This window comes from Miscanthus floridulus, chromosome 3, assembly GCF_019320115.1.
Source record: "Miscanthus floridulus cultivar M001 chromosome 3, ASM1932011v1, whole genome shotgun sequence".
Taxonomy (NCBI): Eukaryota; Viridiplantae; Streptophyta; class Magnoliopsida; order Poales; family Poaceae; genus Miscanthus; species Miscanthus floridulus.
Window position 1 is genome coordinate 127557757 of NC_089582.1, and position 12014 is coordinate 127569770.

The 12014-nt window shown below is 47.9% G+C and overlaps 3 protein-coding genes and 1 non-coding gene across 4 annotated transcripts; 2 read left to right on the forward strand and 2 right to left on the reverse strand.

Annotated features, from left to right (window-relative positions):
• Nucleotides 1-452: 452 nt before the first annotated feature.
• LOC136542395 (uncharacterized) lies at nucleotides 453-2112 on the reverse strand. Its single transcript, XM_066534792.1, has 2 exons — nucleotides 1626-2112; nucleotides 453-1183 (listed from the first exon to the last, which is right to left on the reverse strand). The coding sequence occupies exons 1-2, from the start codon at nucleotides 1972-1974 to the stop codon at nucleotides 597-599; spliced, it is 936 nt and encodes a 311-aa protein (XP_066390889.1). The 5' UTR covers nucleotides 1975-2112; the 3' UTR covers nucleotides 453-596.
• A 149-nt stretch (nucleotides 2113-2261) lies between these two features.
• LOC136542396 (large ribosomal subunit protein eL42-like) lies at nucleotides 2262-4176 on the forward strand. Its single transcript, XM_066534793.1, has 4 exons — nucleotides 2262-2498; nucleotides 3190-3369; nucleotides 3772-3846; nucleotides 3940-4176. The coding sequence occupies exons 1-4, from the start codon at nucleotides 2337-2339 to the stop codon at nucleotides 3997-3999; spliced, it is 477 nt and encodes a 158-aa protein (XP_066390890.1). The 5' UTR covers nucleotides 2262-2336; the 3' UTR covers nucleotides 4000-4176.
• LOC136547730 (small nucleolar RNA R66) lies at nucleotides 2963-3034 on the forward strand. Its single transcript, XR_010781689.1, has one exon. It is a non-coding gene; the product is annotated as a small nucleolar RNA R66 (small nucleolar RNA).
• A 2404-nt stretch (nucleotides 4177-6580) lies between the features above and the next one.
• Nucleotides 6581-8960, reverse strand: LOC136542397 (glucose-6-phosphate/phosphate translocator 2, chloroplastic-like). Its single transcript, XM_066534794.1, has 5 exons — nucleotides 8333-8960; nucleotides 8002-8227; nucleotides 7537-7759; nucleotides 6923-7136; nucleotides 6581-6824 (listed from the first exon to the last, which is right to left on the reverse strand). Exons 1-5 carry the CDS (start codon nucleotides 8840-8842, stop codon nucleotides 6813-6815), a joined length of 1185 nt encoding a protein of 394 aa, XP_066390891.1. The 5' UTR covers nucleotides 8843-8960; the 3' UTR covers nucleotides 6581-6812.
• Between the last annotated feature and the right edge of the window lie 3054 nt (nucleotides 8961-12014).

Consider the following 12014-nt stretch of genomic DNA (forward strand, 5'->3'; position numbering starts at 1 on the left):
GAGTTCCAGCGGAACTGCACGAGCCTGAGGCCTTGGACCAGCCGGGCGTGCCTGCGAATCCGCACCGCGCGGCAGAATCTCCCTCCAGCCATCAACGTCGGGGGCCGAGATACGGCGCCGCGGGCTGAGACGCTGGAACACAGGCACCCTCGGACGACCGCTTTCGACGTCCCGCGCACCCTGGCGCTCCGGGTCGCGTAGGGGTAGGCCGTGGACGAGCACAGGGCGGCCCCGACGCCTCCTACGGCGGCGCCGACCCCTGCCGCTAGCGCCAAATGGGGGCGCCCCCTGCACCACGACTGAGCGCACGCCAGAGGGTGGAGGAACCGCGACCGAAGTAGCCCCAACCTGGGGACGCTCGAGGTCGGGCAAGGAAGGGCCCGGAGGTGAGCGCTCAAGGTCGGAGTCGGAGACGAGAGAGATGGAGTCCTCTTCCCAGCGACGCAGCTTGGACCTCCCCACGAAGCTACGGGCAGGAATGAAGGGATCCGTGAAGGGAGATAGGGTGCTTGAGGCGTCGGGGACGGCGGGGGCTTGTGCGGTGGCTGCCGGCGCCGGCGCAGCATCCGGCAGGCTGGAGGGATTGGGGCACTCGGTTAGCCTGCGCACGTCCACCGACCCATCAGCATTAGCTTCGTCGTCGTCATCGTCTTCATCCTCGTCCTCGCCTTCCATGACATCCTCGACGACGACTGGCGCCTCGTGCCCTCGTCCTCCCTCTGCTGCACCTCCATCCTGGGCGCGGCCTCCTTGCTGCCGTCGTCGTCTCCCGGGAAGACGGGGGTGGCGAGAGGAGAGAAGGGGGAGGCGGGTCCCCACCCTTCTGCTGGGGTGGTGGCCGCCAGCGACGGGGAGGTCATCGGCCTGCTGGGGATGGGGGAGGGGGGAGGGGAGGGGCCGGCATGGAAGGGAGCGCCGGTGGCTTCAAGCTCACTGGGAACCAGAAGAACACTGGGTTGAGACCTACCATCAGGTAGATCGGGAGACGGTGGATGCGGATCTTGGGGCTGATGGCATGGAGGAGCGGAGGATTGCTGGTGCGGAGGCGACGAGGAAGGGGAGGAGCGGAGCGGGTCGGGGTCCTTCGCACCCATCCTCCTAGAGAGATGCAAGCATTTCCACCAACGATTTTTTGTTATCGATTGAGCATTTCCACCAAACTTTCGATGACTAAATGCATAGTCTGAAAAACAAGCACATGATAAATTACAGCCTGTTCGGCTGCCTGGTTGGTTCGTGGCTGGATCGTAGATTATTACTGCTGGCTGATTTGGTGTGAGAGAAAAATACTGTTTCGGCTGAAAATTTACGATCGTATACGAGCAAGCCCAGCCTACCGAACAAGCTGTTAATCTTTTGGACAGAACAGATTTGGTATACATGCTATCCGAGTGCTAAGGTAATCGTTGAACAATGTAAATTCAAATTTAGTTGTCTAGAAATAGATTATGTTAAACGAAGGATAGTAAATTATGTCCATTTTAATGTAAAGAACAAAAGCCATAATTTCGATCCTTAAAGGGTATACCGGCATACAATGCATTCGAACATGGAATTTTTGCTCAGTGTAAGTAATAAGATCTTAAGCTAGCAAACAATGAAACTTTGTGCTATTTTTTTCATACCATTCTCACGCAGATGAAATTCCCCAAATCTGTCAAAAACTTTGCCATATAGCTGACCACTCCATGACATGATGTCCCGCGGAAAGGGTTGCAGCTCGGCAGCGTCACTCTTGTTGCAAATGAAGGTCACAAATATCGTTCCCTGATCAACAATGACGGTGCCACCTCCACTGAACCTCCTCACGACAGGCACCTGGTCCCGAAGGACTGCCTGTATCTGAGACTCTCCTGTCGTCACGAAAAAGTGAATCAACGACTCAACATGGTCCACAAGGAGGCCAATGCATGCTTGAATCATCCTTCCTGAGGAAGAACAAGAAGAGTTCAGTTTATACCCGGACACGCCCATGACAATGGTAGGAGGGGCTGTACAAGAAGAGTTCAGTTAACTAAGAATTGAAATTTTTAACTATTTTAGTTTATTCATCTGATCTATTTTTTTTAATATTGGCTAAGGTTTAGACAACACTTTTTTTTAATGCAAGGTTTAGACAACACTTTACACCATATGATTCATGTTAAACCATCAGCAGCGAATGTTAAAACACATTTAGGCCGTTTGACCCAGACAAAGGCCTATATTGACCAGCATCCGAGTGGAGGAACTTGCAGCAGACCAACTGGCCCATGCTGGCCTTGTTTTGCACGGGCACAGTCGAAGTGGAACCCAGTGAGCAGCCCAACAGCGTCCTAGCGGTAGGCGCACGGCCCATGAGAAGTACACGGCCCGAATCCCCGGAGAAAACCCTAGACAGCGGCGGGCGCCTCCCCATAAAAGCACATGCCTTGTACCCCCGCCGCCGCCACTCGCTGCAGCCTCTCGACCGGAGCAGGGAGCACGCCGCACGAGCCCCTTCCGCCGCCGCCAAAATGGTAAGCCGGCTTCTTCCTCGTCTCTCTCTGTTCCCCTCGCGCGCGGGCCACAAAGAAATCGCTGTACCTGGCTGTCCTTGTTGATTTGTGCGTGGGTTCTGATGGATGGGTAGTAGATTAGGGAGTGGATGTGATGGCTCTCTTGGGTTGTTTAACTTGGTCGGTGGCTATCATCTAGGTAGATACTGGTGATTTTTCGTTCGATGTACTTCTTTGTGTGGTAGTTCGTTTTGTAGCGTTGCCCCTGTATGTTGTTAGATCTGAGGAGCATGCTCCATCACAAGGAAATCTGAGTTCCTAGTAGCCATCCGGTGGTGGTATCTCTTTGTTTTTAGACTCAGTCCAGATGATTTATGCTAAATGTTCGCGACAAATAAGCCTCTGGATGCACTGTCACAATTGTACCTGGATTTTGGCTTGATTCTTTGTTATCTTTTGTTCAAATGCGTGATGCTTTTGTGGGGTTCTATGATGGCATGAATCTTTGAGACCTGATTATTCTCTCGATGACAACTATAAGCATATCTTCTGAGGACCTATAAGCTCCGATTTGAGTTTTCAATTTCCTTTCCCAACTTATATTGAGCTTGTTTATACAGCCATATGCAGAACTTGCTTATTTTTTATCTTCAGTTGCAAAGAATAGGAAATGTTGTTTTAACCTGTGCAATTTGTTTGACATGTTATACAGGTGAACGTTCCCAAGACCAAGAAGACCTACTGCAAGAACAAGGAGTGCAGGAAGCACACTCTCCACAAGGTGACTCAGTACAAGAAGGGTAAGGATAGCCTGTCTGCCCAGGGAAAGCGCCGTTATGACCGCAAGCAGTCAGGATATGGTGGTCAGACCAAGCCTGTCTTCCACAAGAAGGTAATGAAGCTTATCTATGTGATTGTACTAGGCCTTGTTTAGATTGCAAATTTTTGCAATCTGCACACTGTAGCACGTTTCGTTTGTATTTGACAAACTTTGTCCGATCATGGACTAACTACGCTCAAAAGATTCGTCTCGTGATTTACAATCAAACTGTGCAATTAGTTACTTTTTTTTACCTACATTTAATGCTCCATGCATGCGTCCAAAAATTGATGTGATGGAGAGAGAGTGAAAAAACTTGGAACTTTGAGGTAATCTAAACAAGGCCCTAATGATCTGTCAATCCTTTATACCTTTGTCTGTTTGGATGCTAGCATGAATGTCTGAATATAACTGCGCATTCTAAATGCCTGTTCAGTGCACAGTTTGGGATATGACAAGTTTTGTGATTTTCAGGCCAAGACCACCAAGAAGATTGTGCTGAAGCTGCAGTGCCAGAGCTGCAAGCACTACTCGCAGCACGCGATCAAGGTACTGTCTCATTCTCCTGTGCTAAACTTGCTGTTGAACAAACTATTTCTCCGTTTGGTTTAGCTCACTCTTTCCTTAATCCCTGTGTCACAGAGGTGCAAGCATTTTGAGATTGGTGGAGACAAGAAGGGCAAGGGAACATCTCTTTTCTAAGTTTATCATCACCTATGCGTGTGGGTCTACTACTGTTATAAGAACTTGTCGTCAAATTTCTGTTACTAATAGTTCTGAAAGCAGACCATGCTATGTATCCAAATTCCAATGCCTGACATTTGTTCTGAGTGTTGGGTCGACTTTTGGCTAAATGAAGTTTTGTAGCTTGAATCGTCATTGAATCTGTCATGTGTTTGATTTTGTTCTGCGATTGCCTATGCGTGTTCCTGTGTCTAAAGCTGATCATTCTTACACCGAGGATGGTGTAGGTAATGTAACTGGCTGAATGGAATCCTGTAGTGCATATAGTTCTGTGTAATCGTGCTCACGCTGAATTGTTGGAGATCTGTGATAGCCTCATAGGGTGTGATGGCAACCAATTAAAACTTAAGTTGAGTACTCGTTTCTGGGCTGGTTTGGGCTGGCTGGTGTTGATTTGTTGTGAGAGGAAAACACTGTTGGCTGGTTGGTTTGGACTGGTTGAAACCAACAAGCGAACAGGCTGAAAGAAAGGTCCAGGTTTCTCCCTCCAAAAAAAGAAAAAGAAAAAGAAAGGTCCAGGTTTCTTCCTCTGGTAAAAGAGTCCAATTTCAGATGTGAAATCCATCGATTTTGTAAGGTCCTTCCGACTCTGCAATGCAAGTAGAGGACTCGTGCAAGTAGAGAAAGATGATGTGCAACTCATCAGATATCATCATTCGGCAAACAACCAGCCAGATTTTTTCGGGTCTACTGCTGGAAACACCAAACTTTGCAACTTATTAAGATATGTGAACAGCTCAAAGATATGTGAACAGCTCAAAGTGTTTGAGAGCTCGAACACCAACACATTACGCTGCAGATCAAATGGGTCACTGAAAATGATGAGCGCACCTCCTCAAATTCAGATTTTCATTTGGCATTTTTTTACTCGTTTATCGCCTTCCGGCTGCTAAAAGTCTTGTATAAGCAATTAAAATGATGAGCGCAAGTTCTTTCGCTGCGCTTTTGCTACATCTGTTTAGTTTTCGCTGCACGTTAGCTACATCTGTTTGGTTTCAGTCGCTTCTTTCTACCAGGACAATCTACCTCATGTTTCAGGAAATAGCCATCTTGTGATAATTTTAGACTGGTTCAGCCATATGTTTCAGGAAATGTCCTTTGACAGGTTCGGATCATGATGTTAGAGTTCACCTTTATCTACTCTGGTTCATCTGGACAGCTTAGAAGCACATCTACCTTTCTTTCTTCAAGAGGATAATCTCATAAAGCATCTATCAGCTATTATGTCACATTCCACATCGATGCTGCTAGGAACTGAACTCACCGATATGGAATTCCGCCCACTCTGGCTGCAGGAGTGCAGGATCAAGGTACAGGAATCAGGGCATTGATCTACAAGTGCTCTACATGCCAAAGCCATGGCTCTTCAGCTAGCTGCCATCATATCATAACCAAAAATTTGAAACGCCCTAACTGCTCTTCCAAATGAGAAGCTAGGACATCGGATGATAAAAGCCCTACAACTTCAGGGTTCACAAAATGCAGGATACATGCAAATCAGGAAGCTCACAAATTCACAATCCTCTAGTTCCTGTATAACTGGTTTGCCATGGATACAATTGCCAGCCACTTCAGAGCTTTTTACATTTTACCGTATATTATTGAAAAGGAAAACAGAACTGTATTCTTGACCTTTCAAGTCGACTAGAGCTGTTTCGAAACACGTCTGTTTCTTGGTCTGAATGAACTGAACTCTGAATCAGGTTTGGACAACGGTACAATGGTAGGCTCACTTTGTTTGCTCGATATGTTTGTCGTTCTCTAAATTACTCGTTTTTGGCACAGAGTTTTCCGCTAACCATTAGAATGATACTGGCTATTTCTACTAAAACTGGCTTGGTGCCCTCTACCTCTGCGACTCTGCCTCTAAATCTCACTAGCATTATCTTCAGTACTGCATATTCATATATGATCCTGCAATGCATATAGTAAGCAGTAAGCACTAAATAGCAAAGCCTTACTGCAATATAATGCAGCTTAGTAATAAATGAACTATTCTTTAATTTTAAGATTTTGGTCTTTTAGCCACAATACGAGTGCTGACAACAAAGATTGCTATCTTGACGATCTTCTGAAAAAGCACGAAAGATACATCTTAATTGGAATCCAAAGTGTGACGCCCCTTAGAGCACTATAAGGTTGCTCCTTGGATCAGGAACAGGGGTATATGCCGCCTGCGAGATGGTATATCAGCACTGCCATAAGCTGAAAGAACAAAGTCTGCCGACCCGGGGACCATGCAGAAGAACAACGGAGTAGGCGGCAAGGGCACAACAAGACGATCAGCTACGCTCCAACGCTGAATCGGTCGCAAAGATCTCAGTGTGCAAATTGCACAGCGCTTCCCGTCAGGGCCATGCTCCCCTGTACCTGTCACCACTCACCAGCAAGATGGGCCACCAGACCTTTGCACTGCTGCCGTTTTTGGCCTTGTGAAACATGGGTACATCATACATGGCAAGTGGAATAGTAGCCCGATGCATTCTGAGCCACGCGTTGTTTTGGACCGGAGAATTCGGAGGCGACAAAAGGGGCGACAGAAAGAAAAATCTGGTACTTTTATTTAGATGGATCCATCTTTCTCTACACCATCATAGTCATAATGAAAACACAAGGAGCTCTTGAACACTGGAAGCTAGTCCTAGGAAAGAAAATACAAAAAGAAAGAGGATCTAGTAATATTATACAAAGGGCTTCTTAGTAGGTATTTCTCAATAGTCATAAGTTGTTATGTTCGAACACCGAGTTGAGGCCATCTAGACACCAAGGCCTTACTGCTTTGCCTGAAACGTTGAATGTTTTTTTTTTTGGGTCAGAATTCAGCGTTTGATTGATAGTACTTTTCTACGTGATCAATTTCATTATAAACGTGTGCAATTACCTGGGAGTAGATGAAGGTTCCAAGAATGGCGATGGCGGCTCCGAGCGCGTTGATGGGTTGGACGGGCGTTTGGAAGATTATGATGGAGGCGACAATGACAGAAATCCTCTTCATGGTGTTGCCAATGGAGAATGTAAGCGGCGAGATCTCATCCAGCGACATGTAGGATACTTGGTTGTACAAGTGGTAGAACACGCTCTGCGCCGCCACCCACCTACATCCACACAGAGGAAGTCTTAGCCACATGAATCAAACTGAATTATCACAGATATCAAAGCAATAATAATCGATTTTTGTTCTGCAGGACGAGCAGACCATTGCAGACCAGAGAAATCATATCTCAGTGCCATGCTCTGTCCTTACACAAGCAACTGCTCTTTTTGGGAGGCAATGCTAGATACTTATGAGTTATGACACAGATCAGTAGATCATAAGTTATGCCATCAATCTTGTGGATTTTGTGAGGTATTTAAGGTGTAAGTGTTGCGAGCAACCGTGTTTAAAAATGATTCAAGGGTTGGAATTTCGGATAATAAACACAAAAAATCTGAAACAGCATGACAGCTGTGACAGTGCAATGCTACGTGAGTAGTCCAAGGAGCATGTGAGCTTACCAGACGAAGTTGGGACCGATCTCGGCGACTGCGTTCTGCCAACCCGCTGCCCACACCTTGGGCCCCTCCATGGCGATGGCGAAGGGGAGGAGGATCACCAGCGACATGATGGAGAGGCAGGCATAGTAGTTCATCCCACTGACGGACTTGCCCTTCATCCCCTTCTTGGAGAAGATAGTCCGGAAGACGAATGCCAGGTTCGAGATCATTGCCCCCATGAATCCTACAGTGGGTTGAACAAGGCAGGTTCAGTCGTAATCATTTTTCCATATATGTTGTTCAGAGTGACCGAAAAAGGTTTGCCATTGCAACTTATTTTTTTTCCTTGATTGGTGTTGAAATCAAGTGAAAAATATCTAAGGAAACCAGCCTGAAGATACTATCCCTCTGATATTTCTCATGTATGATGTATCAGCATAAGTATCTCCGAGATTCAGGAACTAGGGAGATTTCCATGTCACTCACCAACCATGTTGAAATTGAGCTCGGTGATGGCGGAGAGCGCGCATCCACCGATGATCGGGAGGAGGGAGAAGTAGACCGGTGCCGGGAAGTGCTCGCCGAGGAAGAACCTGGAGACGAGCACGCTGAATGCCGGCTCGCTGCTCTTGATGATGTGCGTGAACGACACGGCCACCTTAGCCATGCTCACCGTCGCCGCGACGTGCCCGATCGTGTGCGCGATCGCAACCTGCTCGGCCGGCCGGCCACGAGACGATTCGCATCAGCACCACAGAGCGCACATCGAGAAGAAGAGATATTTAGGAAGGAACTAAGAAGCGGTGCCGATACTCACGGGAGTGAGCGACTTCCAGAAATCGATGTCCGTCTCGGGCGCCTCGGCGATCCTGGTGGCCCAGGACGCGAGCATGATGGCGGAGCCGGCGGCGAGGGAGAGCGTCGACGTAAGCCACGGGTACGGGAACGCGTTCAGCACCTTCTTGTTGTAGATGTTGAAGATCACGTTCAGCGCCCACCACGTGGCGAAGTAGACCCCGATCTTGGCGCGGCGCGCGTTCTCTGCGGGCGCGGCGGCGACCTCCACCGGCCGGGCGCCGTCCGCGGTGGCGGACGGCGGCGCGGGTGACGTTGCGCGGTCGTTGCGGCCCGCCGCCGCCACCGCCGCGGTTGCGAGGACATGCTCCTGACGGTACAGCGGACGCGCGGAGACGGCGAGGGAGAGCGGCCTGAGGCCGGCGGCGGCGGGGAGGGGAGGGAGGTGGAGAGGCTTGAAGGCCGTCTTGCAGGTGGCCGCAGCCGCGGTGGTGGAAGGCTTGACGAAGGCGGCGGCGACCAGCATTGTCATTGTGGCAGAGGGGAAGGGTGGCTGGCCTAGGTTGGCGAGTTCTTGGGGTCTTGTCGGAGAGGAGCAGGCGCCTGCAGCTGCGGAGGCTGTGCGTCTGGTGTGTGGTTGTCTCCTGTCTGATGGGAAGGGAATGGTGAGGTGGAAGGTATTTATAGAGCGCGCGCGAAGGTGAAGGAAGGCGGTTTGGCAATTTGGATCTGTGTTCTGCTTCTTTCTCAGAATTTTTTTATATTTACCATGAGGTTTTTATGGTTTCAGTTTTTCGTTTTCCATTTTTCTTTTGGTATTATTATTTGATGTTCATTTATTACACTCCCTTGAGTTATATTTGAGCATATTCATTTTCTTATGCTTTTTGTGCCAAACTTTAATTTAATAAATGAAGAATATAAGAGAAAGTGTCATGCTTATATCAATAAACCACATTGACACCTCTAGTATCATATATATAGAGTTAGAAGTACCATATATAGATTTGACTCAATTAGGGAATAACCACAAAGTGTAATGCAAAGTATGCGAACAATATGTCATTAAGGTTCATGGCAATATGCCTTCCCTAGGTATGGAATATTGTAAGTTATGTATACCTATTTAATGTTAACAATATCGCTAACACGACAATGTATATTTCTTTTAAGGAAACAATTTGAATTTCAAATGTCATTTTATCGATTTTTAGCCCTACCTGTACGAAATTCTTTCGTATTTTTGTACACATATAAAGTTTCTTTCTGCTACAAAACATTCCGTTGATATTGCTCCACACATTTTTCTCATTCCACAACAATGAGAGATTACTACGTTTTTTGTCCGCTTGTTTGTGATGTAGACTTTGAGTTATGACAAGTCTGAACACGGTTTACTAAGAATTTTGCGAGGCTAAAATTGACAAAAGAATATTCCTGGAAACATTTTCATCACACGGCACCACTTCTATAGTCATCTGGTCACCAAGAGAGACACATGGGTTTCACTTGGCTGCAGCCTACACGACTTGTAAGTCGTACTATAGCTAACAATAATTTTCACTTGACTTTGAGTTGTGACAAGTCTGAACATTGTTTACTAACAATTTTGCAAGGCCAAAAATGACAAAAGAATTTTCCTGGAAACTTTTTTCTCCACGGGGCACCACTACTTCTGTAGTCGTCTGGTCACCTAGCGAAACATATATGGGTTTCACTTGGTTGCAGCCTGCAAGACTTGTAGTTTTTACTATAGCTAAAAGGTTTTTCCTCAATTCTGAACATGTGTTAAGACTTTCTTTCTTTTTTAGGGCCTGGACATGTGTTGCTCCCCTGGCTTTGAAGATAATTCAACAATAAAACAAAGTATATACAAACATAAAAGTATATTGTATTACTGTTATTGTTCTTGTTTGAGGAGAAACAAAACGCCATCATTTAACATATGATCAGAACGAGAACAAACAATTGCCAAGTATTCAAACTCTCACAACTTAGGCAATGACCGAGTCATGTTGCCCAAATCTATAACAAATAAATTCACAGCCGATTGCCGCGCTTAAAAACACACTATATAAAAGATATTTTTTCTTGTGATATTGTCTAAAATGTCGAGCCTCAAATGTATAAATCGACAAAAGAAACGTATAAATCAGTCGTTTCAAAAAGGAAACGTATACATCAGCTTTTTCAAAGGAAAAGGACAATGCCTGCAAGAGTACAAGGCTCCGGAATCTGGACGGCCCTCGCGTGCCGAAGCCTGCCAACAGCGATCGCTCACCGTCACTCCTGGCTCGCTCGCCGGACGGCCGGCGATCGAAACGGACGACGCGCGCGCGCCCGCGTGTCCCCGTCCGCCCCACGCCCCCACCAGACGCGGGCCCTCCCCTGTCGGCTCGTCCCGGGGCCTCGTCCTCGTGACCGTCGATCGGCTGTCGCCGCCGCGGGCCGGGCCCCCGCACGGTGGCACGATACGCGTTTCACGGCTGAGGGCGCCCGCGGCCCCGCGTGGCAGGTAGCCGCCGGGCGTCGCGACGCGCGCGGGCCCGCGGCACCCCGCGGCCCAGGAGCGCTGCCCACCGTTGGTGCGGTCTGCGGGCCACACGCCGGCGCCACCAGTTGGTTGTTCGGTTCCAGCGAGATTTTTCCCCGACGCCACGCAAGTTCCCGGCCCCGATCTCTGTCACGAGATCGTCGGTCCGTTTCAGGGGAGGGGTGCCCGCGTGGTGCTGCCGTGCCCCCACCGGCGATCTAGCTGGCGATTTGATTTGATGGCGGCACGGCGATCCAGCTGGCGATTTGATTTGATGGCGTCTTGCTTGCTTTTTGCCTCCATGGATCGTGAGTTGGCGAGCAGCGAGCGCTTCTCAGGACCGCCGCACTCGCGGAGTGGCGTGTGACGTGGCGTGCCACGATGGAGCGTGCGTCCAAGATACTTGTCACTCGTGATTTCAGGTGACATGTCTGTGTGTTTTCTTGGAAAATAGAGGAGTGGGATTTATGTTGGGTTTGGGTCCGGGATTCTCTCGCGCGATCGAGAGCCTTGCAAAAACTCCACATATTGTTTTCCATGATGCATGCCCGTGCACGGATCTTTGTCATGGGGATACTGCTGACTAGTTTTTTTTAAAAAAATATTGCTGACTGTTTTGACAAAGGTCGTCATAGTTATCTAGGTTGGCAATTCGTTTTGTTGTTTCTATGGACCATGGGTTCACGAGCAATGAGCACCTCAAGTTCTTAGATTCAAGGGACTGTGGTAGAGTATATACCATTTCAAGAGTAGTTCATATCTCCATGATTAGCAGGTGTCACGTTTTCAATAACTTTCCAAAAAGGAAAGTGGGCGAGAGTTAGGTGTATGGCTTACGAATTCTCTATCACAAAATATCAAAACTCTATATCTCTTCCTCGGTGCAAGTATTTACACCAATCTTTTTCAATGAGCCCGCATTTGTGATTATTGATTTCAGGGGCGGGGTTACAGTGGTGGTGCTCGACATGTGGAGCATGCGTCCAAGTCACTCGTGATCTTAGGTGACATGTTTCAGTATTTTTCTGAGAAATAGAACGAGTATGCTTGAGATATTTGTAGGGCTCAGAAATTCTCTAGTGAGAGGCAATATCAAAGCTCAACATATTCCTTTCCATGATGCATGCTTAGGCACCAATCTTTGTCATGGGACCATGAGGGTTGCTGACTA